General features: G+C 40.4%; 1 protein-coding gene across 1 annotated transcript in view; it reads right to left on the minus strand.

Moving 5' to 3' along the window:
- Positions 1–1,459: 1,459 nt before the first annotated feature.
- Positions 1,460–26,856, minus strand: part of wfs1b (Wolfram syndrome 1b (wolframin)) — a 43,780-nt gene continuing 18,383 nt past the window's right edge. The window contains exons 3-7 of the mRNA XM_063046685.1: positions 16,442–16,586; positions 11,449–11,619; positions 9,947–10,027; positions 6,985–7,127; positions 1,460–6,415 (exon numbers count right to left, since the gene is read on the minus strand). Of these exons, the coding sequence (XP_062902755.1) occupies positions 4,610–6,415; positions 6,985–7,127; positions 9,947–10,027; positions 11,449–11,619; positions 16,442–16,586 (2,346 nt within the window). The 3' untranslated portion in view covers positions 1,460–4,609. The remainder of the gene's footprint in view (positions 6,416–6,984; positions 7,128–9,946; positions 10,028–11,448; positions 11,620–16,441; positions 16,587–26,856) is intronic.

Below are 26,856 nucleotides of genomic sequence, written 5' to 3' on the forward strand. Positions count from 1 at the left end.
GCCCGAAACGTCGACTCATCGTTTCCACGGATGCTGCCCAACCTGCTGAGTTCCTCCAGCGTATTGTGAGTGTTGCTTCTATATTGCCTTGATATCTAGGAATCACCATTTGTTTTGAATGAACACAGTGTCTGAACCTCTGCTGCCATCCAGAACAGAGTTCTCCAAGGATTCATAACCCTTTCCTCTCAAAATGTGTCTCATCTTTAGCTCAAAATAACCTTGCCTTTGTTCTAAAATATCAACTCTTGGTTCTAGATTCTTCAAGCCAGGTAAAACATCCTCCCTGTATCCCGAATATCAAATACCAAGTTTCAATATAATCTTTCTTTACCCTTCAGAACTATCATCCTTGGAATCAATCTTGACCACACTCCTTCAAAATGACAAGCGTGGTTTTGTTTTTTAAAAAAGGGAAGATGATGAAAATTCGACAAACTTTGCACAGAGTTCATTTTATTGCCAGCATATGCATGTACAACTCTGATATTTGTCTTCTCCAGTTAGCCATGATATACACATGGAAAAGAAAGGAACAAACCCCAGTATCCCCCACCCCCTCCCCGGCAGGAAAAAACCCAGAAACAATAACAATTTCCAACTCCCTCCCCCATAGAAAAAAAATAATAATAATCCTCCACCCCCCCTTGCAGAAAAAGACAGCAACAATAGCAACATATCCCAACCCCTCCCCCACAGAAAAACAAACAGCAGTGATGGTAGTATAAAAACCCTCCCCCTCTCTCTCCCCACCCCCACCTGCCAAACGACCTCAAGAAAGAAAACACTGAAAAAATGAGGGGGATCAATATAAAGGATAGTCCAATCACATAAATCTCAAAACATCAAACAGTCCTTCCATGACCTGTAACTCACACTGGGTCCTAATGGTGGCCTCCATTGGGTGCAATCATTGACCCCCTGGCGTCAATGTCGTGCATTCCAACCCCAAAGTGATAAGAACTGTCTGTCTAATCAGATCTAATCAAAGGTTCATGGGCAATAATTCTAAAACCCTATAAAAACCAAAATTAAACTCTTTCTTCACTATGCCTAATCACACAGATGGAAAAATATTATTATCCATGGGGGAGTCAATTTGAAGACACATTCTGCAGTTCTGCATAGCTGAAAGTCATCAGCAATTCTTTTGGCTCTTGACAATCCAAATTCTGTCATTGTTTTGAGATTGATAATTCCACGAAGAAATTTGATGCAAGTTTTAAATTCATTTAAGAAAAACACTAACCCATTATTTCCACAGTCCAGTTGCTTGTGTCTATTCCCACAATGAAGCTCAAATCTTTAGGGAACAAATATTGTAATGCATCACTCTCCATCCCACTTTATCCCCAAAGATGGACCCTTTACTAGAGTATACAATTCTAACTAAATTCCTTGTACCAAAAGTTTTGTATGTTTGCAAATGTAACAAGAATAAAAGACAAACTGAACAGGTCAAGAAGTACCTTTATTTAAGAATAACAGAAGTTTAAGGTTCTTTGGTAATACATCGTACAAGCATTAATACAATGCCCATACCAGTTTTTGTGCAGATGTAATTCAAGCTAATATGTACTGTCACAATATTTTAAATAAATGATAAAGCTTAAGAAAATAACCATCAATAGTGAACATAAGTTCATGTAAGACTTTTGCAATTAAAAAAAAATTCAGTTCAATGATAACTCCATAGGCACCAGGTTTTATTTCTCAGGATTTAGTGTTGATCTTTATACAACAGTAAGTAACACTTCAACGAAATTACTCCAAATGTATTGTCTGCTTCTCTATCCTGTTTAAACTGATGAATACTTAATAACAGGGTTACAGGGCCACACTGAAAGGTCAGCATCAGGCACTTCAAAGTAAAAACTGATTACTCAATGAACTGTGATTTCTAGTAAAAGCAGCATGAAACAAATTCAATTCCTGTGAAGCATTTGACTAATTAGGTTAAGAAACATTTTAAATTATTACAAAGGGTCATGAATTATAAGCCTTCGTTGGGAAACAGTGCATGCATTTAGCTTTTAATTATGTTTTAACTCAAAATAGTGTCGGACAAACAGATGCCAAATCCATTCACAAAAGTGTAGTCTTCTGTTGATTTGGAATTTGCATTACAGAAATAGTTTAAAAGTACCATTTATGAAAAAAAGAATTTTATTACTTTAAGTTCAGCTATATAATTTTGTGATTTAATCTCAGCATTTCATGTCTCCCTGCAGAGGTATGATAGATCTAATCATACTGAATGCAACATCCAAGTGCTCGTACGAAATATTGCCCCACTTCCATTATGCTAACCCTATTACTTATGACTACTTCTAGAACCAGAAATGTATGACCAAGTATCTTGTTGTAGTAGTTAACAACTTCCCATGCTAGCTTATCTTTTACTCTTCCCCCTCGTCTTACACAGAAAAGGGTTTTCATAAAACCAGTGAAAATTGCTGGCTTTATTGAAAGTAATGTTCAAAGTAATGCTCCGACTGTAATGGAAGATTAAAACTCTCCTTTAAATTCTGATTTTCTATTTAGAAACTATAAAATCAAATGGCTTAACATTTGTTTTTTTTTTCAACCATATTTAGCTTTTAAACATTTATAATAGTTCACAAAAGTTTGAAAGGTTGATCTTTGGAAATCAACACCTCACACTGATTGACATGATTATGCAATGCATAATGCTGGCAAACAGCAGCATCTTTCCGTACACATACATTATACTATTTGGTCAGAGGCAAATAAGTTTCATGAACCAGAAGTCTGATTAAAGGTGATTAAAATACTCACATAAGATCCAATTAATAATTGCACAAACCAAGATGGTAGTAAACTAATTTTACTGAGACCAACAGTTTTTGAACTATCCATTATAAATGCCCAAATCTTGGTCAATTTCTCAGTCATTTGAGATTTAAGGTGCTAAGTCCAAGAATGGACCAATTATTCGTTAATCATAACCTATTCCTTCATTGGTCATCACCAAAATCCTATGCTCAGAGAATATTACAATGAAATTTAAAAACAGCTTTCCATTTATTGGTTAAAGGCTTAACAACAGGTATGCTATAATTATTTTGCCCATGTTACATGACAGTGCACCTGTCTGGCAGATTTTGGAGGGAAGAGGAATATTTCCCAGCTCATTACATGTATTTTTAAAAAACAGAAGTGGATCTTCATATCCTCACTGTGATGGAATCAAATTCCTGGCATTCAAGTTCTGTGTTCTCAAATTAATTTTGTAGAATAACTGAGTGACCTCTGAGCATCTCTAATGGTACAACATCATAGGTTGACCATATTATCTTAGGTCTCTAACAAGAAATAAAATATACCATCTATTAAAAATGCAAATTTAAGTACCCTTTATAGAATCCAGTGATCTCTCAGTAATATACAAGTACAGTTTCAGATGAAAATAATACGAGTGATGCAAAGTATGATTATTCAATAAAAACCTCGTGTGGATAGAGTAATTTGTCTTTTAAATGTGACTGAAGTCTTCCCCTGCATTTTAAAACCAGGTGACATTACTTAAATTCAAACTTATTTCATGCAAAGGCAAAACCCGAGGAAGCTTAGAATGCCATTTCACTGAGACCTCTTACAGTATATTTTCTAGTAAATAAGTATGGCCACATATGTACATTCCAGTAATCTATGGAACTGTAACATACATAGTAAGTACATGATTTGTTATTTAGCCTTTTTTAAAGTCAACTCTTTTGCATTGTGATAGATAAGTACCTTACTAGTTAACAGTTTTAAGCACCTTGTTCAAAATAATTCACAACCATCTAATCTCTGATTTAAAGTAGCTCAGACTGAAGGAGTAGATAGTAGCAGCACAGCCACTTAAGATCATATGAAGCACATGTCCCACATGTCCCAAATATTGCAATCCAGAAAAAGATTGGTAAACAACAAACAACAGGAATTCTGCAGATGCTGGTGAACGCAGCAGGCCAGGCAGCATCTCTAGGAAGAGGTGCAGTCGACGTTTCAGGCCGAGACCCTTCGTCAGGACTAACTGAAGTTCCGCTAATGCCCCACCTCCCCCTCGTACCCCATCTGTTACTTATTTTTATACACATATTCTTTCTCTCACTCTCCTTTTTCTCCCTCTGTCCCTCTGACTATACCGCTTGCCCATCCTCGAGGCCCCCTCCCCCATCTTTCTCCCCGGGCCTCCTGTCCCATGATCCTCTCATATCCCCTTTACCAATCACCTGTCCAGCTCTTGGCTCCATCCCTCCCCCTCCTGTCTTCTCCTATCATTTTGGATCTCCCCCTCCCCCTCTCATATCTCTACTAACTCTTCCTTCAGTTAGTCCTGACGAAGGGTCTCGGCCCGAAATGTCGACTGCACCTCTTCCTAAAGATTGGTAATTCTTCTTTCCTTTCCTACATAACCATGATGATTGGTCCAGATAACAATAAAATTGAACTAGGTAATGTGCATTTTATTGCCTAATGCGCATTCATTCATTCCAATGAGTTGGAGGTTCGGGTTTGTGGCATAAATGTGCTGCAGCATACTCCTCAAGGAAGCAGGAGCTTATACAGCAAGAATAGATTGAAAGGCAAAAATCGAGCTTTATAAAGCACAGATGACTGGCTCGAAGAAAAAATTGAAAGCAAATTTGAAAGCTTGCTTTACTGTGCCTCTCCAATCATGTTCAATTTTAACCTGCCTTGCTGTTGGTGGTATTAACTTCGACATGCAGTTGAGGCACCTGATGGCTTTCAGCTCAAAGACTGGCCATTTACTACCCAATTTGCCCTCCAAAATGGTACTGAATTCCACCACACTTCCTTGCACCAAGTTCAGCAGAACATTCTTGAACTCATTGCTAGCTCTCAGTACAATATCTTTAGTTGCATCATCTTCAAGCACCTCATTTCCATTTGTATTAAATGGCATGCCAACAGTTATTTCAAACTTATAATGACAAAATCTTTTAAGATGGCAGGTGTGCTTTGTGAGGAATTTGAGACGACAAAGGTCATCCTCAACCACTGACACATTTTGGGAATCACACTCCGGATATGGCTCGCCATACAAGCACCTCATCCAATCACCTATGACGTATGGAAGCAAATTTATCACAGACTCTGCACTGTTGTCAATGTCTACAACACGAACATACTTGAATCTTCCAGTCCATGTGACTCTGTGTCCCTCAAGATGGCCACAAAGCATCTGAACTCTGGCCATGTTAGTCTCTTTCCAGGCACGAGGGCCACAAACCAAGCTGTACTGCTGCCAAGTTAAGGTGGAGTTATACACCTTCATTCCTTCTGATCTATACACATATACCCAGCAGAACATCATTATGGCGGTGAGCCAAACCAGGATGAGCTTTACAATTGAGCTCCTAGTCAGAGACTTGACTAAGCCCAGTAAGGTGCCAGTTGATTTTGTCCACATGTGGAGGACAACAGGAATAATGCACAAAACAATGGTGACAATAATCTTGATCAATTCCATGGAAATAAACCATTTTATTACCTGGATCACAAACATTAATGCAAGTCCTATCAAGAGGATGGGCAGGGCAAAGAGAAACAGGAAGTAGCCAACTGATGCCCTTATAAGACCTATTCCTGTGGATATCTTAAGTAAGACTATTGCAAGTTCACACCACATAAAGCAGACAAGGTAAGGAATTAAGAAGCAGTAGGTACCTTTAAAGTTCCTCAGTCGTGCCATTCTGAAGAACAAGTAGAACAAGAAACAGTATAAGACACAGGGCAGACCTAAATTCAGTACAAAGTTTTTACCTATCGTGATGGTTATAATATCTTGCCCAAGGACCTTTAGATAGTACCAACCATCAGGAAGAGAGCGAAAGAATCCCAATACTGACCATGAAATTTCTGTAATGAGAGCCCACCGTGTGTATGGCTCTGCACATGAACTCAAGCTCATATAAGATGTTATCAAGAAGAAAATAGCAATGACTGAAAGCTCTGAACAAGGAATCCAATTTTTGTCTGCTACCGGAAAGGAAAGAATCACAAAGAACACGGAGAGCATGAAGTGTATATGTGGTTCCAAGTGACTCCAACTAAAATTTACCTCAGCCTGTTCTACGTCTAGATCTGGTTCAAAGCGGAGCAGCAGGTCAGTCATTGTCCTGAAATTGTCCCATGCTTTACTGTCCTGAAAGACTTTCAAAGTGCAGATCACCATGGAAATAAAGGACAGGTAAAAGATGACTAGAGGGATAATGAAAGCAAAAAAATCTATTGTCAAGTTGCTAATTATGAAGAAAAAGATAAGGGCATTTACATGGTGGAGTGGAATAATTGTCTGCAACCAATGCATTCCCGCTTTGGAGGCTATTTCAATTAGATGTTCCTTTATTTCCATTAAGGCATGAAGTGGGTATTTCAGAATCTGTAAAAGATGATAGAAAATCTTCATTATATTAAAATATTAAACCTGTATACAATCGGTAACAAAAACTGCTCATCAAGCTATAACCCCTACTATTGATGAAAGCTGACTATATTAATTACAACAAGGCAATGTCACTATTGACAAATTATAAGGTAATACTACAGTTCAATAGGCCAATAAAATGATCAGAAACCCAGTGATGTGCATTTAAAGGATCAATAGCAATGTTTACTTGAAGTCACTTAAAGAAATATACATAATCTGTAGGAATTCAATTCAACCTGTTTAGTTGGTGCTGCTTTTATTCAAAAAAAGAGGAAGATTTTGGTATGAACTTTCACCTGTATTCAAAGGAACCACTGAACTATTTACAGCTGACTGCTCACCCGCCCTTTTTCCTTTTATAAACCACAATTTTGATAATTCACCAAATAGTGTGATTGCTTTCTGTACCACACTCAGGATATTGCAAAACTAAGTGTCAAAGTCTGAACTCTACTTCCTTTCTGAAACTGCAGTTTGCCAAAATCATCTATAGAATACACTCGGCACATTCTTAATTTTACCTTCTGTTGCAACGGCATATCTTCAGGTGGTTTCCCTTCAACGCTGTCATCTTCTCCTTGGGCTATCAAGCCAGACGGTAAAATACCCTTGGCATAATTCTTAGTCATGTCAACAAAATCTTCTACCTTCATGTCCTTGTTACCTGAAATAGCAGGACCAATTTTTGTTAATACATCCGGATGCACCAGAAAGACAACTAAAACACTGCATCACTGCAGCATATATTTTCATGCTTGGAGTAAGGGCATTAACAATGACCAACAGAACAAGCCCGTGTTTCAGGCAAATTGAATATTACTCTTGGCTCAAGCATGATGTGTAATCTAATAAGATCTTAATTATCCCAGCATCTATGTCCAAGTATCTGTCATTTTTATGCCAAATTATGAACACGTTGTATAATTATAACTTTGCCACATGAATATCAGAGGCAGTGAAGCTTCCTCACAAGGCCAGAGTCTTTTCCCATCAACATTAATAGAATTAATACTCAGATGCATTTTAAGTGAATGGATGAATCTTTGCTTGGAGTACTGTACTGGGTGGGTGGGAGCAGAATTGTCATGATATTAATTTGTTTGTATCTACAGATAACTTACAACCCAGGCAAATAAAGCCTTTCAGGCCTAAGAATATACCTTCTAATTAGCCGTACCCTGGCATATTGAACTATCTAATCTTCAAAATAGGTAGTTAAATCTAATCAGTCACTTCCGCTGTATAAAATGTCTTACAATGGCATTGTAGAACACAGAAACCACAAAGCTGATTCAGCAACACAAGTTTCATTTTAAGTTATAACAATGATATTAGGATGTTTACAAGATAGATTAATTACAAGATTTGAGGTTATTTATTGTCATTCTTCAAAGATCAAAGTAAAATTTATCAGAGTACGTACAGTACATATCAGATTCCTTAAGGTAGCCAGGACAAGGACAAGCTCCCACTACCTATTAAATGCTCCCAATTGTGTGCAGCTCAAAGAGCCTCTTATTACCAAGTTCTGCTCCTGACCCTCACGTGTGACTTAGCTACTAAGCCCGGCGGAACCATTTCTACTGACAGGACAAGGGGCAAAAGCGGGATACTGGCAACTTAAATCTTGTCACTTTGAGCAGATGGGGCTCATCAGCCATGGTTGGCAGCTCATCTGGGAGAAGGAAAACTCTGATCTCAAACCTCCGCTGTGTGGAGAAGGCTTCAGGAGTAAACCCCAAGGGAAAGATCCAGAGCTGGAGTCCGTAAGGCAGTCTTACACTGAGTTCAATGCCGACTGGTAACTCTATGACACTGCCGTGACAAACTGTATCAGTCTCTGCCGTTCCTTTGGGTTGATCAGATGCGTGGAGAGGGAGAGCTTGTTACACAGGCAACAGCTTGCTCTCCATTTCATCCTGCCCAGGCTTGTGTATCTAGACAGCTGGGACATAATACCCATGGTCAATGCTGACTGACCGAGGCCCTCACCTCACAAACATGTCACCTGTACAACCCCGAGATTCTTTTACCTGTGGGCATACTTAGCAAATCTACAGTACAGTAACTGTAAACAGTTACATGAATGTATCAGTACATGAGTGTAAAGGAGAATGAAATGACTGCTGCACTGGATCTGAAGAAAAGAGAATAAACATAAAAACACAAAAAACTATAATAAATATAAATGCATTCCTACAAACCTCAATGAATAAGTAACGGTTATACACACAGTGATTGTATGTACATAGGTGACACTCGGTGATGTGTATATTGTGGTAGTGGGGGATGGTGAAGTGGTTATTGAGTGGAGATGTTGATCAGCCTGTTGGCTTGGGGAAGTAACGGTTTTTGAGTCTAGTGGTCCTGATGCGTATGCTGTGTACCTCTTTCCTGATGGAGTGGGACAAACAGTCTATAAGCAAGGTGAGTGGGATCCTTCATGATACTGTTGGCCTTTTTCTTTCTTTTTATTAATTTTTTTATGCGTTTCTACCATATAGCTACAGGAAAAAAAAATCAACCAAATGGAGATTTATACAGTGAAAACAAACATGTCCAATATATAAGTCATAACAATAAGGAAAAAGCAGCGAAAATAAAATCATATAAGATTAGTATCCTCCCCAGCCTCCCATGGAAAAACCCCAGGACAACCATTTCTGTGAATAAAAGAAAAATTAATCAGAGCATTCGACCCCACAGAGCTGTAAATATATATTAAAAAAGGCCTTTTCAAACACCTTTCTGTATAGATCTCCTTCACGGCGGGTAGGCTGGTACCCAGTGATGAGTTGTGCAGTTCTAACTATGCATTGTAGAGCCCCACTGTCTGCCACAGTGCAGTTTCCACACCACACAATGATGCAATGTGCTGGGATGCATCTGTAGATGAGCACTCCCAGGGATTGAAACTGCTTGCCTTTTCCACGCTGTACTGCCAATGTGAAAGGTGGGGCAGGTGGTGCAGGCTTTCCTGAAGTGAATAACCACCTCCTTCGTCTTGTTGACATTGAGGCAGAGATTACTGGCCTGGCACTAGACCACTGTCCCATTGTTGCTCAAAAGTTGTTTGAGAACTACTGAACACCTGTATTTATACTCAGCAGTGACTCGGCACGTGCAACATTCTCCAATGGACTTTAAATTATTTCCAAATTTTAGAGTTTTCCTTGAAACTATAGGTTTTCTTTAGTTCCAATGGATTTTCATGTAATCATCCAAACAGTAGTTACGCTTGGATGCAGCAAACAACCTTGAAAGAAAATCTGTTATATACAATGGAACCTGATTGCAAGCTGCCTTTTTTGATGATGCTATTTTGCAGCTCATGGAAACATGGTGCGGCATTTCTGAGGGAATGATTCTTCAAACACGTGGAAAGCTGCGTTAATAATGAAATTGCTTTTAAAAATTCTATTAGAACATTAAACTAGAATTTAAGATATTAAGACTGAAATAGCTAGCAAGATTTGCCCTTACTTTGAACACTGACCAGTCGTTCAAGCACTCGTCTCTCTTTTTGCAGCACTGTTGGGACAGGGCCTGGTTCAGCCATGGTCTCTGTATTATAATAAAGACAAAGTTAATTTATCATAAAACATGCAACACACACAAAATGCTGGAGGAACTCAGTAGGCCAGGCAGCATCTATAGAAAAGAGTACAGTCGACGTTTAAGGCCAAGACCCTTCAGCGGTACTGGAGACAAGTAGGTGAGGAGTCAGAGTTAAAAGGTGGGGGGGGGAGAGAAGGGGGAGAAACACAAGGTAACAGGTGAAACTGGGGGGGGCGGGTGGAGTGAAGTAAAGAGCTGGGAAGTTGATTGGTGAAAGAGATACAGGGCTGGAGAAGGGGGAATCTGATAGAAGAAAACAGAAGGCATGGAAGAAAGAAAAGAGGGAGGAGCACCAGAAGGAGGTGATGGGCAGGCAAGGAGATAAGGTGAGGGAGGGAAAAAGGGATGGGGAATTGTGAAGGGGGAGCATTACCATAAGTTCAAGAAATTGATGTTCATGCCATCAGGTTGGAGGCCACCCAGATGGAATACAAGAAGTTCCTCCAACCTGAGTGTGACCTCATCGTGACACTAGAGGAGGCCATGGATAGACTTATTGGAATAGGAATGGAAAGTGGAATTAAACTGGGAGATCCCGCTTTTTCTGGTGGACAAGAGCATAGGTGCTCAGCGAAGTGGTCTCCCAATCTACGTTGGTCTCACTGATATACACGAGGCCACACCAGGAGCACCGGACACAGTATATGACCCCAACAAACTCACAGGTGAAGGGTTGCCTTAACTGGAAGGACTGTTTGAGGCCCTGAACAGTAGTGAGGGAGGTGGTGTAGGGGCAGGTGTAGCACTTATTCGCCTTGCAAGGATAATTGCCAGGAGGGAGATAGTGGGGAGGGTCAAATGGACCAGGGAGTCCCTGTAGAAAGCAGAAAGGAGGGGGAGCGGAGGGAAAGATATGCTTGGTGGTGGGATTCTGTTGGAGATGGCAGAAGATGTGGAGAATTATGTGCTGGACGCAGAGGCCACTGGGGTGGTAGGTGAGGTCAAGAGGAACCCTATCCCCGGTAAGGTGGTGGGAAGATGTGGTGAAAGCAGACTTGGGTGAAATGGCAGAGATGCGGTTGAGGGCAGCATTGATAGGGGAGGAAGGGAAGCCCCTTTCTTTAAAGGAGGAGGCCATCTTTGTTCTGGAATGAAACGCCTCATACTGAGAGCAGATGTTTCGGAGACTGAGAAATTGAGAGAAGGGGTTGGCAATTTTACAAGTAAAAGGGTCCAGGTGACTGTGCGAATCTGTAGGTAGGAAGAGAAGCTCCTTTCTTTGAAGGAGGAGGACACCTCCTTTGTTCTGAAATGAAAAACCTCAACCATGTGAGCATAAAACATGTTCTTTTTAAATCTGAAAGTCTGTCATCTCTCCAAGAACAAATCTGAAAAGCTTCAGCCGTTACTGTTTTCTTTTATCCTACCTTCAGCATTGATCTGGCTGACATTTTCCAGGAGTTCAGAAACAGCAACTTGTTTCTTTCGCTTTGGATTAAGCTTCCAGTACATAACTAAAGTAGCCTTCCGCACAATCCGCTCAAAATCACTTTCACTTGTAAGCTGTTTCACTTCTTGCTCATTTTCTGAAGTGATTCCTTTGTGGTGGGGGTGGGGGGTGGAGGGGGGCAGGAAATGTGAGAAGACAATTATTTAATCAATGGGAACCAAACATCTTATACAACATTTTCTAACAAGATTCTTTTCAAGATGAAGATTTTTAGACTTTGACAACCCATCTACAAGTCAATTTTAGAATGGCATCAGCTTATTAAGTCACTTTCACCAATTATTCCCATCCTCACTTTCAGAGATGCAACTATTTTTTGTATTAGGGTAAAAAAAGTGAATACATGTTACTGGATTGCAAGATAGAGAGAGGATTCTGTAGCAGGAGGATGCAGACAACATACATGATTGTTTTCATAGTCTGAACAGCAAAGTAGGCCAAAAAGTGGGTGAATTGTGGTGTTAAGTATATCAGGAAACCAAGTTCATAGAATACTAATGGATAAGACTTAACTTCAAAGACAGAAGTCTAAAAATTTTGTATCAGTATAGATGGAAAAGAAATTTTAAACTGTCTTTAAATATTGGTCGAAAGTGTTTAAAAGCTAGTCATGAAAGTAGCAACTACCTGATCCCAGCCAAGTCAGCCCAGGTAGATTACACAGAATAGTGTTAGCCATGGTAGCTTCCTTTACCGTTCCTCACCTCCACCCCTCTGACTCTCAACACAGGAGCCCCTCAGGGCTGTGTACTAAGTCCCCTCCTTTACTCCCTGTATACCCATGACTATGTCGTCACCCACAGCTCTAATCTGCTAATTGAATTTGCAGTCGACAATACATTGATTGGCCTAATCTCAAACAATAATGAGGTGGCCTACAGGGAAGAAGTCATCTCCCTGACACAGTGGCGCCAAGAAAACAACCTCTCCCTCAATGTTGCAAAAACAAAGAAACTGGTTGTGGATTACAGGAGGAATGGAGACATCATCCCTATTGACATCAATGGATCTGTGGGTTGAGAGGGTAAACACATCACCGAGGACCTCACGTACACACCAGCTGTGTGGTGAAAAAGGCACAACAGCGCCTCTTTTGCCTCAGACGGTTGAGGAAGTTTGGTATGGGCCCTCAAATCCCAAGAACTTTCTACAGGGGCACAATTGAGAGCATCCTGACTGGCTGTATCACTACCTGGTATGGGAATCGTACCTCCCTTAATTGCAGGACTCTGCAGAGAGTGGTGCGGACAGCCCAGTACATCTGTAGTTATGAACTTCCCATTATTCAGGACATTTACAAAGACGGGTATGTAAAAAGGGCCAGAAGGATCATTGTGGACCCGATTCACCCCAATCACAATCTATTCCAGCTGCTACCATCTGGGAAACAGTATCGCAGCATAAAAGCCAGGACCAATAGGCTCTGGGACAGCTTCTTCCAGCAGGCCATCAAGCTGATTAACTCTCGCTGATTTGAGTGTATTTCTATGTTACATTGACTGTTCTACTTATTACAGATTACTATGATTGCACATTGCACATTTAGACAGAGACGTAACAAAGATTTTTTACTCCTCATGTATGTGAAGGATGTAAGAAATAAAGTCAATTCAATTCAATTTCCTGTCCTTTTGCCAATCATATCAATTCCCACCTTCAATGTTATACTCCCACCAAATTTATGCTTGGATGGGAAAACAGGTTTAATTTCAATAGATTTTGAGCTTTTGTTTCAGATACTGTATTTTTATAAAGTTCTCGCTTTAGCCTTCCTCTAAAAAGGTAGTGGTTCAGCTACTTTGGTCTTTAATCTTAGTACAATCTCATTTTGTAGAAGAATATCTTACACCTAGAGCTCACAAAGAAGTTACTCAGCCAGGATGTGTCCATTAATTTGTTCCCCATTACATGTTGGTCTGCTTTCAGTGTTTCTTTTATTCTCTTCAATCATTACTTGTGCGAACACGTCCCACACCCATATCATTCTGTGTAAAGAAGTTTATTTATTCTTTTATTGGACTTATTGCCTTACACTCATGGCTCCCAATTTTACTGAACTTTTAATAATCTCTCCAATTCCCTCAGTTTTAAAGGTCTATCAGGTGAAAATGAGAATCAGCTTGTTTAAGCTTTTGTGATAGACAAATCTTTGATAATTTGTGATTAACTAAATTTAAAGACATTTCCAATGACTGAAACAAAACTTGTTTGTGAAAAGTTGGGTGACAGATAGAAGATGGTACAGAATATAAAACTTAAGAATGATTAAAAGATTAATGAGAAGGGAAAAGTTAGAAAATGTGACAGGTAGAAAGTGACAAAGTGACCAGTGGTCCCTGTAGAAAAGAGAATCTGGGGAATTAATGTACAATAAGGTCACAGTGGATTATGCACTAAAAGATAATAAGTAGCATCCCAAAAATAATTGGGGGTGGGAAGGAAGGAGGATTCGAAGTAACAAGGGAAATAGTACTGACTAAATTATTAGAAGTGTGAGCAGGGAAGTTCCCAGATCTTATAGACTTCAAACTAAGATCTCAAAAGAAGTGACCAATGAGACAGTTGTTGCCTTCATTTTAAGTTTTTTCAAAAATTATTGAAGTTTCCATTAAATTGGAAAATAAGGGAACGCAATTCAAAAAGGGAGACAAAGTAGGTAACTACACTCCATCTTTGTTACCTATCAATTTGCCACATGTACATCTGCACCCTAGTAAGGTTTTCCCATCCTAACTTTTCCCAAACATGTTAAGCAACCAATTATTGTCATATAAATAGTGAACATTTTCCAGGCAATTTGTACTAAGTGGCTTCCTACTATGTGTTGTTTTAACAGACAGCAATTTGCACTATTTGATTACAAAACTAACCACTACTTTTAAATATCAATGGAATTGCTTTGTTAGCTAATATTATTTCCTTTGGGTATTTAGATGTTTTAGTGTTTATTATGCTCTTAGAATATTGTGGGTAGGCTGTACTGAGTGCAGAGAAAGAGATCTTAGAGGTACCTGTATTTTTTGATGTCCCCGTTTTTGTTGTCCACAAGAAGTTTGTACCCTTTTTGATTTTAGATAGAAGTCTTAATGTACAGACCAGTTAACTCCTTGTTTTCATTGAGCAAATGTTAGAAATTAAAGACATTTTTAGCAGGGTACCTAAAATAAAATCTAAGGCAAGTCATGATATTTTTGTGAAAGGCAAGTCATGTATTGCCAAGTTATCGGAATTCTTTGAAGAAACATGCTAACGATTAAGGAAAACCGAAAGGTGTACCAAGATTTCCAGAAGGCTACTTGAAAGGTTATTGTGGGAAATAAAACCCAGAGTGTTGATAATATTAAATTGGAATGGATGAAATATTGGTTAACGAGCAAAATAGGCATGAATGGACCTGCCTTGGCAAGATGTCATGAGTGATGTGCCAAAGGAATTTGTGCCCTGGTGTACAATTTGCTCGAGGCTAATCTGGAGCTTCAGCACGTAGCTAGGAAAGTTATTGTTTATTGCTCTGAAAGGAATGCTTTCGTTATATATAAACACTGTAGCATTGTGCACAGTATTGGTCTTAAAGAATATTTTTCTTGCCATAAGTAAAGGATACAACAGACTAATAGCTGGATTGTCAAAGTTCAAAGTTAAAAATTCAAATAAGTTTATTTACAGATGTTTTTCAGTAGATGTATTTAGTTTTGTTCAAAACTGAATAACTATTTAAATTATAGCCTGTGTAGGCAGTATTTTATTATGAGTAGGTTACTTAAGTGATTATGTAATGAATGACCTTTCCTTGTTTAATATTATTTGTTTTAGAGTGGTATTGGCAGAATACTTTTTGAATCAACTACAGTCCTGCCTTCAGCACCATACTTCCCAACAAGCTGACTGTTAAACTACATAATCTGGGACTGAATACATCATATTGTAACTGGATTCTGGACCTTCCTACCAATCGCACCCAGACTAGGCAAGTACACATCAACCTCCCTGACCCTGAACAGCGATACACCACAGGGATGTGTACTGATCACACTCCTTTATACATTTTTTCCACCCATGATTGTGCCCTTGCCCCAATGCCGCCAACTCCATCATCAAATTTGCGGACGACACCGCAGTGAATGGATTAATTACAAATAACAATGAAACAGCACACAGAGTGGAGGCGCAGAAACTGTCCGAATAGTGCGATAACCATAACCTCTCACTCAACACCAAAGAAATTATTACAGATTTCAGAAATCAAAGAAGTAGGAACAAGCTCCACCACTCAAAAGGCGAAGCAGTGGAAAGGGTCTTCAGCTTGAATTGACCAACAACACCCAAGTACGGAAGGCTGAGCAGCGCCTATACCTGAAAGAGAGCAAATCCGCCCCAAAAGCTGCAGGTAAACCTTCATCGATGTGTAATTGAGAGCATATTGACCTCATGCATGACAGTATGGTAGACCAGCCGAAACAAAATCATCCACTTCAGCGAGTGAACAGGACAGCACTGGGACACAATACCAGATATGGAACCATCTACAACTCATGGTGTTCACATTGCGGTCGCATGATCGTGAGCGACTCATCCCATCCCAGTAGTCACCTGTTCAATCTCCTACCATCCAGCAGGAGATACAGATACAGGCAGACTGAAAGACAGCTTTTTCCCTATGGCTGTCATGTAACGGAACGATGCCCCATATTAGAGTTGTTTGTTTTTAATTCAGTTGCAACTTAAATGTCATTCTAAATAACTCAGACGTTATTTTAGATTTAGTCATTGTGTTTTTAGTAACTGAATTGTCAGTGTGCTGCTTTGTACTAAATGGAATAGCACTGCAATCTTGTTGGCCTGAGCTCAAGCTAACATTTGCAATTTCAGTCACAAATAGTAACTTGCTCTTCTCAGTTAAGAAAACTTACCTTTCCTTTCTGCAAGACAAGTTTTCAGGATTTTCACTGCTTCCTTCCTGCCCTGTTTGGCAGCTTGGATCAACCACTCTACAGCTGTACAGTTATTCAATTCTTCATCCTCTTCATCAGCTAGCTTCAGATAATATTTACCAACCTAGTTGTAACAGGAAGATCAGTCTGCAATGTTTTCCAAAAACTTGACATCATGATTAAGAAATGCACACATTTTGTAGATAAGATGGAGCAGATTTCTAAATGGAGGCAGCATTTAAATTAAAATTGCAAGATATGTAGCATTCCAATATGTTGTTCAATATTATCCTGGTGTGGGTAACTTTATGACTTGCCTCAAAATGTGCTTGTAATACCGTGTGTCCAACAGAGTGATCAGCAGAACTGGGGCTCTACAGGGGACTGTCTTGTCTCCCTTTCTCTTCACCATTTACACCTCGGACTTCAACTACTGCACAGAGTCTTGTCATCTTCAGAAGTTTTCGGATGACTCTGCCATAGTTGGATGCATCAGCAAGGGAGATGAGGCTGAGTACAGGGCTATGGTAGGAAACTTTGTCTCATGGTGTGAGCAGAATTATCTGCAGCTTAATGTGAAAAAGACTAAGGAGCTGGTGGTAGACCTGAGGAGAGCTAAGGTACCGGTGACCCCTATTTCCATCCAGGGGTTCAGTGTGGACATGGTGGAGGATTACAAATACCTGGGGATACGAATTGACAATAAACTGGACTGGCCAAAGAACACTGAGGCTGTCTACAAAAAGGGACAGAGCCGTCTATTTCCTGAGGAGACCGAGGTCCTTTAATATCTGCCGGACGATGCTGAGGATGTTCTACGAGTCTGTGGTGGCCAGTGCTATCATGTTTGCTGTTGTGTGCTGGGGCAGCAGGCTGAGGGTGGCAGACACCAACAGAATCAACAAACTCATTCGTAAGGCCAGTGATGTTGTGGGGATGGAACTGGACTCTCTCACGGTGGTGTCTGAAAAGAGGATGCTGTCTAAGTTGCATGCCATCTTGGTCAATGTCTCCCATCCACTACATAGTGTACTGGGTGGGCACAGGAGTACATTCAGCCAGAGACTCATTCCATCGAGATGCAGCACTGAGCGTCATAGGAAGTCATTCCTGCCTGTGGCCATCAAACTTTACAATTCCTCCCTTGGAGGGTCAGACATCCTGAGCCAATAGGCTGGTCCTGGACTTACTTCATAATTTACTGGCATAATTTACATATTACTACTTAACTATTTATGGTTCTATTACTATTTATTATTTATGGAGCAACTGTAACGAAAACCAATTTCCCCTGGGATTAATAAAGTATGACTATGACTATAAAATGCAAACTAGCAGGCGAGAAGGGAAAGTTTCACTAATAAGAAAGCCAATATGTATACAACTCTGCTACACTGAAAGACTGACAATAGTTGTTCTTCAAAGCTGACATCTTTGCAGAATACATCTGTACAGGTTCATGGGGGCAAGTGAGTCAGAATAAGGAGCATGTGCAGAAAGCCATGAGGAGGAGTACGTGTGAATTTTGAGCGGTTCCCAAAGTAGGAAAAAGGAACATTTAGTAGTCGACAAACAGAGCCATAAAAACTATGAGTAAGCAAAAGGCACCAATAGTCACCTTATTTTCAACTAATACAATCACAGTGAGGCACAATGCAATAAATGTGTTGTCACAAAACCTAAGTTTAGAGGAGGATATCTAATCACAAACAAGACAAAATCTGCGGATGCTGGAAATCCAAGCAACACACACAAAATGCTGGAGGAACTCAGCAAACCAGACAGCATCTATGGAGGAAAAAAAAGTTTTCCATAGACGTTGCCTGGCCTGCTGAATTGTTCCAGCATTTTGTGTTGTTTTGTGTTTAAATGAGGAAGATAGACATCAGCCGACAGAACACAGCCATGGAAACCACACTCAAGAAAGCTATCCGAGCTGAGTGTTACTGAATTGCTACTATTCTTATTTATCTCTGTACTATGCGATAAACTCTGACTTGATTTAAGAACAAATCGGTAAATAGAGAAACAGTTTGGGTTGAAGGAGTTGACTTTTAAAGAACAACCAAGAAAACTGAGCCTCTACTTATTGACTTTTAGAAGAATGAGAGGTGATCATTTTGAAACAAAAAATTGAGGGGCCTGACCGGATGGAGACCCAGAGGGAGGGTATGTAAAACTAGGGGCACAGTTTCAAAATAAAGGGGTTGCCCATGTAGACTGAGGCAAAGAGTGATTTCTTCTCTCAGAGGGCTCCTATATCTTTGGAATCTTTACCTGAGCAATGGAGGCAGTGTAAAGAATCACATTCAAGCACAGATCTAGACATTTAAGCTATGACAAGAGTGGAAGAGATTGGATAAGCCCTGATTGAGGAATCGAATGGGTTTGTTGCTTCTGCTTCTTATGTTCCTGCATCAAACTGCTCAAGAATCCCAAGAGATGGGTAGTCTTCTACATTAAAGCCATTTTGTCCAATGAGGAAAATTCTCCCCATTTTAAAGTTACAAGGAAGTCACAATGAACATTTAAGACATCATTGTGTTGGCCCTAGTTTACTGTAACTAATAATTAATTGAAGCAGTCTATTGCAGAGATTTTTTTTTGATTAGTTACAATACCACTTTCACTTCCCACTAGTACCAGCAGCTGTCATTATCGAGAGATGGCAACGGCATACAAATTATTGGCTGCACTGATTAACAGTTAAGCAGAAGGCCTGAAGACCTCAAACATTTTTGTTGACTGTAGACAGCTTCTTCAATTGTAAAAGACCGTTTAAAATGTGCAATCCATACAGAGACCCAAGTCCATGTGTCAGAGATTGCTTCAATTAAGGTGAATTTAGTTCAATTAATACTAAATGTGCACATTCAGACCATTCAGATAAAACTGTACCAGTCTTGTCTGCCCCAAAGCAAAACACATCACCAACTTTCCTCAATTACCCTGAAAATGCTGGGAACAATGTGTAAAATAAGGATTCCATTACATATACTTTAACTAAGTGTGTGTGTGCATTTATCTTGTGCCACGGTAGCATAGTAGTTTGCACGACACTATTACAGTTTCGGCCGTTCCAGAGTTCAGAGTTCAATTGTGGTGCCCTCTGAAGGAATCTGTACATCCTCCCCATGAATTGCATGGGTTTCCTCCGGGTGCTTCGTCTTCCTACCACAGTCCAAAAGCATACGGAGTAGTAAGTTAATCGGTCATTGTAAAAAGCCACATTGCCCCTGTTCACCAGTGGAAAGGAGCCTCATCAGGGCAGCCAACAGATCGGACTTCCAGCTGATCTACTGAAATCAGCTGAGACTTTGGCAGGCACAGCCGGCTGTAACTGGCCCACACTAATGCCACACATCACTGGTAGGTCATGAATCCATTCTGGCTTTATTATCTTCCTTCCCATCTAGGCTGCCTAAACAGTCCTACCTAACAAGAATCTATCCAATCAGTGTTTTGATAAACACAAGAGATTCTGCAGATGATAGATATCTTGCGTTAAACACACACAAAACGTTGGAGGAATTAAGAAGTCAAGCATCATCCATGGAGGGAAATAGGAGCTGCTGCTTCTCTAAGTCGAGTGTGGCCTCATTATGGCAGTAAAGGCGGTCATGGCCATAAACATCAGAATGGGAAAGGGAAGTTGAACTGAAATGGGTAGCCACTGGGAGATGCTGCCTTTTGCAACGTACTAAGTGAAGGTCTTGATGAAGCTATCCTCTATCTACCTCACAAATGTAAAGGAGGCTGCACCAGATACACAGATGTTTCTGACAGACTCACAGGAGAAGAGCGCCTCATCTGAAAGGACTGCTTAGGGCTCTGAATGGTGGTGAGGGAAGAGGTATAGATGCAGGTGTAGCACTTATCCTGTCTGCAGGGATAAATGCCAGAAGGAGTATCAAAGGGGATGGACTAGCGCATAAGGGAGTCATGCAGAGAGCAATCTGAATGGAAAGCAAAGGGGGTGGGGGAAATGTGCTTAGTGGCAGGACCCCATTGAAGATGGCAGAAATTATACAGAATGATGTGCTGGATACAGAGGCTCATGGGGTAGCATGTAAGAGTAAGGGGAACTCTATCCTTGTTGTGACAATCAGAGAATGGGTGAGGGCAAGTGTGGGAAATGGAGGAGATGCAGATGACGGCAGCGTCAATGGTTGAGAGAGAGAAATCCCTTTCTTTGAAAAAAGAAGGATATCTCAGATTTTCTAGAATGGAAAGCCTTACACTGAGAACAGATGCAGTAGGGACAAAAGAACTAAGGATTAGATTTTTTACCAGTGACAGTAGGAAGAGGTAAAGTTATGTCTCTCATCTTAGATTCCTTTTCCTTAGCTCTTTACCTCTTCCATGTGTCATCTTCCAGCTTCTTATTTCATCCCCCTTTGCCCACCCACACACCCAACTTCCCTGTCACCAGGTCTCACGTATCACTGGCCAGCTTGTAGTCATTCTCCTCCCCAACAACCTTATTCTTGCTTTTGTCCCCTTCCTTTCCATTCCTGAAGGGTCTCAGCCCAAAACGTTGACTATTTATTCCCCTCCATGGATGCTGCCCGACTTGCTGAGTTCCTCCAGCATTTTTTGCATGTCATTGTTTTGATAACTTCGACTGACCCATATACAGCAGCTTTCTCGGGCACAAGAGGGATGAACAGATAATTGCTGACATCACCTGTGTAAAAAAAAAATCTAAATTTAAGATTATTCAGGTGAATCTCTGAAGTCCATCTTTCAACTGCTTTAATCTTAAATTACTGAAATATACTGTTTCTAAAGTATTCAAATAGAAAATAAAATATAAACTGTCTTCAAAATTTAATTTTGTGCTGATATCATTCCAGTGAATGGAATAGCAGCCTCTCCTAGGCCTATCTACATTCTCAAGGTAAGTATCCAGAACATAAAAAATCACGAGATGGCAAACAATCAGCCTGACAAAAAAAAATCAAATAAAAATGGTAAAATACGTCTGTGACTCTGCAAAGGATTTTTTTTATTATTGTGAGTAAAGATATTTTTCTTCCTGTTGAATGTACATAAATATATTTTAGGTTCTACTAGGAATTGTAAATGATTATATCATTTTATACCTTTACTTTACAGTGCAAATCATCTTTCTACATAACAGGAGCAGCTGGAAGACTCCTTTGGAGTGTTTTGGCATGCAGGAAGCAGATCACTGCAGTGTCATATTACACAGACGTGCTTACCAAGATATTACTAGATTGCTGTGCCATTTTGGACATTTAGTTTAGTATATCTCTGTATTGAAATCAAGGGTACTGTATATCTGAGTTTGCCGACAACACCAAATTGGATGACACAGAAAATGGTGTTGCTGGGATCAGAAGAGATCTGATCAAGTGCATCCACAAAATTGTTACTGACAATTTTTTTTTAAAACAAGAAAGTTTAGAAAATAAAACAAAACAGAAATACTCAGAAGGTTGGAGGGTACCGATGCAGAGGGAATAGAAAGGTTACTTTGATGCTTATCACAAGTACAGAAACTCACAAACAAGAGAAAATCTGCAGATGCTGGAAATCCCAGCAACCCACACAAAATGCTGGAGAAACTCAGCAGGCCAGGCAGCATCTATGGGGGAAAAAAAAAAGTACAGTCGACGTTTCGGGCCAAAACCCATCAGCAGGACTGGGGGGGGGGAAAAGCTGAGGAGTAGATTTAAAAGGTGGGGGGGGGGAGAGAACCACTGAAACTTGGAGGGGGAGGGATGAAGTAAAGAGCTGGAAAGTTGATTGGTGAAAGAGACAGAAGGCTATGGAAGAAAGAAAAAGGGGGAAGGAGCACCAGAGGGAGGCGATGGGCGGGCAAGGAATGAGGTTAGAGTGGGAAAAGGGGATGGGAGAAGGAGGGGGTGGGTTGGGGAACATTACCGGAAGCTTGAGAAATTGATGTTGATGCCAAGAGGTTGGAGGTTACCCAAATGGAATACAAGGTGTTGTTCCTCCAACCTAACTGTGGCCTCATCACAACATTGGAATGGGAATGGGAAGTGGAATTAAAGTGGGTGGCCACTGGGAGATCCTGCTTGTTCTGGTGGATGGAGCATAGATGCTTGGCGAAGTAGTCTCCCAATCTACGTCAGATCTCACCAATGTACAGGAGGCCACACTCGGAACACCGAACACAGTAAATGACCCCAACAAGCTCACAGGTGAAGTGCTGCCTCACCTGGAAGGACTGTTTAGCGCCCTGGATGGTAGTGAGGGAGGAGGTGTAGGGGCTGGCGTAGCACTTGTTCCACTTGCAAGTACAAGTGCCAGGAAGGAGATCAGTGAGGAGGGGCGAGTGGACAAGGGAGTTCCGTAGGGAATCCCTGCAGAAAGCAGAAAGTGGGGCGGGGGCAGCGGGCAGGGAAAGATGTGCTTGGTGGTGGGATCCCATTGGAGGTGGCAGAAGTTTTGGAGAATTATGTGCTTCCTTGCACCCAGATTTGAGTAAGAATTGTATATTCCCAGATGTTTCACTGTTACATAAATGCTTACAAAATATGCTTTTAGGACAAGTTTTGTCAGAATAGTAGAAGCAAAATAGTGTGACCATGAAGATCACGAGTTTTCATTGACTAGTCCATTAAAAGATAGCGGGTAATCTTAGATATGGACTAAACAATGGTTCACGGTTGAAAAAAGTGGAAGGGAGAAGGAAGGGAGCAGGAAGCATCAGAGAGACATTCTGTAATGATCAATAAACCAATTCTTTAGAATCAAATGACCCTGCCAGGTATCTCACGGCTAGGTGTATCTGCACTTGTGCCATCCCCCTATCCCTGACACTTCATCTCTGCCACTTATCCTACACACCTCCCTCGCTAGATTTACAAACTCACTCTCCGCTCCACATTGACAATTACAGTACTGTGCAAAAGGCTTAGGCACCCCAGCCACATATATGTGCCCAAGACTTTTGCACAGTACTGTATTTTTTTAAAAAATCCTTTCACATGCACAGCGTGCTCTTTAAAACTAACCTTTCCACAAACATGTGTTACCTACCTTAATGTGATTTAGTGCCACTGTTTGCTAGACAGCATCTTTTTTAGAATGCTTTGCTGTTTCAAAAACCACGGGTTGTTGTTGAGTAGCTGAGAATTATTCTACTCAATTGGTGTAGACCTAAGAGAGCCTACATGGTTTGGGGAAGGGACTCTTGGACTGAACACATTTTCAGGGAAGGATAATGCACAGATAGTAATGTTCCCTTATGCTTCCTTAAAGATAGAAAGAGCTTCAGATCTGAGAGTAGTGTGGTGTACAGAAAAGAGGGTAAAGACCTGGAAATCCTCAATGTTGACTGCAGATCCCATGACATCACATGGCTTAAGATTACATTCGGGAAAGTCATTTGCCTTCTGTTGATTCGTGATCAATGTTGAGAAGCATCTTGAAGCATTGCTTTTTTTTTAATTTTCATAGTATGGACTCTGAGTCAGGGACATTATCCATCAGCAACATATAGTTTGGTTTATGACTTGGTGGTATCTTTCTGACTTAGAATCACATCATATTCCTATTTCATCATGGAGTTCTGTAACACTACACAACAGCAGTGTGAAAGTAGTTTCAACAGAAGAACTTCAGTGTCTTTGAGATGAAATTAGGACTGGGCAATAAATATTTGTCTGCCGATGGTCTTATGCAAAAAAGCAATCAAAACAATTAATAAATTAGATGAAACAGACAAAATTTTAAGAGATAATCAGATATTCAGGGAACATCTATGGGGAGAGAAATAGTAAAAATTTCTGATTAATGATATTTCAACAGAACTGGAAAAAGAAAACAGTCATTTTAAATTATAGAGGAGAGGTAATGGGGACAAAGGAAATATCAAAAGGAAGATTGATGAAGGCAAGGCAGTTCGTTATTTTTGCATTAACACAATTTATAAAAAAATAAATATCTCTTAGTGTTATAGTATATTTATGTATTGCACTGTACTTCTACAGCAAAACAATAATTTTTAAAGACATTCGTCAGTGATATAAACCTGATTCTGAATTTTCATAAGGCATTTGATAAAGGCCTGCATGGTAAACTGGTCAGAAGATGAAGGTACAAAGGATTTAAAGTGAGTCGGCTAATTGGCTTGCTGACAGAAGGCAGTGGGATAGTTGAGAGAGGGTTTTCGAATTGGAAGTCTGTGATCAGTGATGTACTGGAGAGATCACTTCTGGGATTCTTGTTGGTTGCATGTATGTTAACAACTGAGATCCGAATATAGGAGGAATAATTCACAAGTTTGCAAGTGACACAAAAGTTGGGGTTGCTGCAGATGAGAAGGTCACTGAAGACAGAAGGGTATGGATCAAATGGAAAGGTGGGCAGAGAGTTAGCAGATGGAATTTTATCTTAGCTATGCATTTTGGAAAGTCAAATAAGGATAGGACAGATACAGTGAATGATCGTACGGCAATAAGGAATGTTGATGAATAGAGGGACCTTGGAGTTCCAATTCATATTCCCTGAGGAGGCAATGTGGGAGGATAGTACAGTGAAGGCAACATATAGCGTGCTTTGCTTTCATAGAATTACTTGTTAGACGATACAGAGCAGAACAGGCCTTTCTGACCCAACGAGCTGCAGTGCCCAGCAACCCACATTTCATCACAGGACAACTTACAATGATCAACTAACCTACTAACTGGTATGTCTTTGAACCGTGGATGGATACCAGACACTAGGAGGAGACCGACAGGATTCACAGGGAGAACACACAAACTGCTTACAGACAGCGCCAGAAATGAACTCCAAACTCAGGGACACTCCCAAGCTGTAATCGGGAAATGTTATGTTGCAACTTTACAAGACGCTGGTTAGTCTGCATTGAGAGTGTTGTAAGCAGTTTTAGTTGCTGCAATGCAGGAAGAGACTACAAGGAGATTGTGCCAGAAAGAGCACAGAAGTGATTGCCCATTATGGACAACTTTAGTTACGGGGAGAAAATGAATCCACCTGGGCTGTTTTCCCTGAGGCAAAGTAGTTGAGAGATGATCTGATAAAGGTGTAAAATCATGAAAATACAAATAGGGTAGAATGTCAGAATCTTTATCAAATGGAAGATATTTAAAAAACAAAAGGACATAGACAAAAAGTGTGAGGAGTTTAAAATTTGGCAGAGAAATGTTTACTAGTTGATATATGAAACTCACTAGCAGAGAAAGCATTCATATCACATGCAGTCACTATAATAGTAAGACATTCAGACAGGCATTTGAAAAGGCAAGGTATAGAACAGACCTCATACAAGCATAATGGATTAGTGCAGATGGGCATAAAGATTAGTATAGATGTGGTGGGCCAAAGGACTCAGATCTGTGCTATGAATATAAATGATGGGGTGGTTGAGACATGGGTGAAGTCATTCACTGCATCAGATCCTCCCCATCTATCAGACATATTGAAAAATGTTTCACTGTTAAAGTAAACCTGCCACCCTACAACTGCACCAGAATCAAATTACATCTAAAACCCAAATAGTTACATCAAAAGTAACAAACTGAATATTTTTCAAGCACAAGTACAGAACAACCTTAAAACTTGTATTGAGATCAGCAAGTGCAGGGCCTTGCAGATATCCTACAACTAGGAACAAACTGGCTAGTTGGAAGAGCTCCAAACAAGAGCTTCACCCTCATTTCAAAGGCAGGAAGACACTTTTACACTGCAGTTATCTCAACGTCAATTGCTCAGGGTCTCAGCAATTCAACAAACATGAAATTTCTTCCAATACAGCTCTTGCCAGGTTGATTCTCTGGCCATCTCCAATAGTCTCTCCCTGCAGTGGCTTGGCTAATCTCACTGGCTACAAAATGCTTTTCCACGTTACGCCTACCACATTGAGTAATAGTTGAATGACACTGGCAATGGAACAAATGAAGTGTCATATTCAATATTATCCAGTAGCAAGGCATGCTACATCTGCAGCATGCTACCACCCACACTGAATCCCCTACAATTCGGCTACCGACACAACTGATCGATAGATGACACAATAGCCACTGCTTTACACACCATCCTTACACATCTGGAGAAGAAGGATGCTTATGTGAGAATGCTGTTCTTGGACTACAGTTCAGCATTCAACACCATCATTTCCTCCTGGCTCGACAAGAAGTTCAGAGACCTCAGCCTTCACCCTGCCTGGATCCTGGACTTCCTGTCAGATCACGGGCAGGTGGTAAGACTGGCCTTCCTTACCTCTGCCCTTCTTATCCTCAACATAGGTGCACCTTAGGGCTGTGCCCTAAGCCTCCTCCTTTATTGTCTGTATACCCATGACTGTGTCGCCACCCACAGCTCCAATATGCCAATTAAATTTGCTGATGATACTACAATGATTGGCTTAATCTCAAATA

This window comes from Mobula hypostoma, chromosome 4 (genome assembly GCF_963921235.1).
Source record: "Mobula hypostoma chromosome 4, sMobHyp1.1, whole genome shotgun sequence".
Taxonomy (NCBI): domain Eukaryota; kingdom Metazoa; phylum Chordata; class Chondrichthyes; order Myliobatiformes; family Myliobatidae; genus Mobula; species Mobula hypostoma.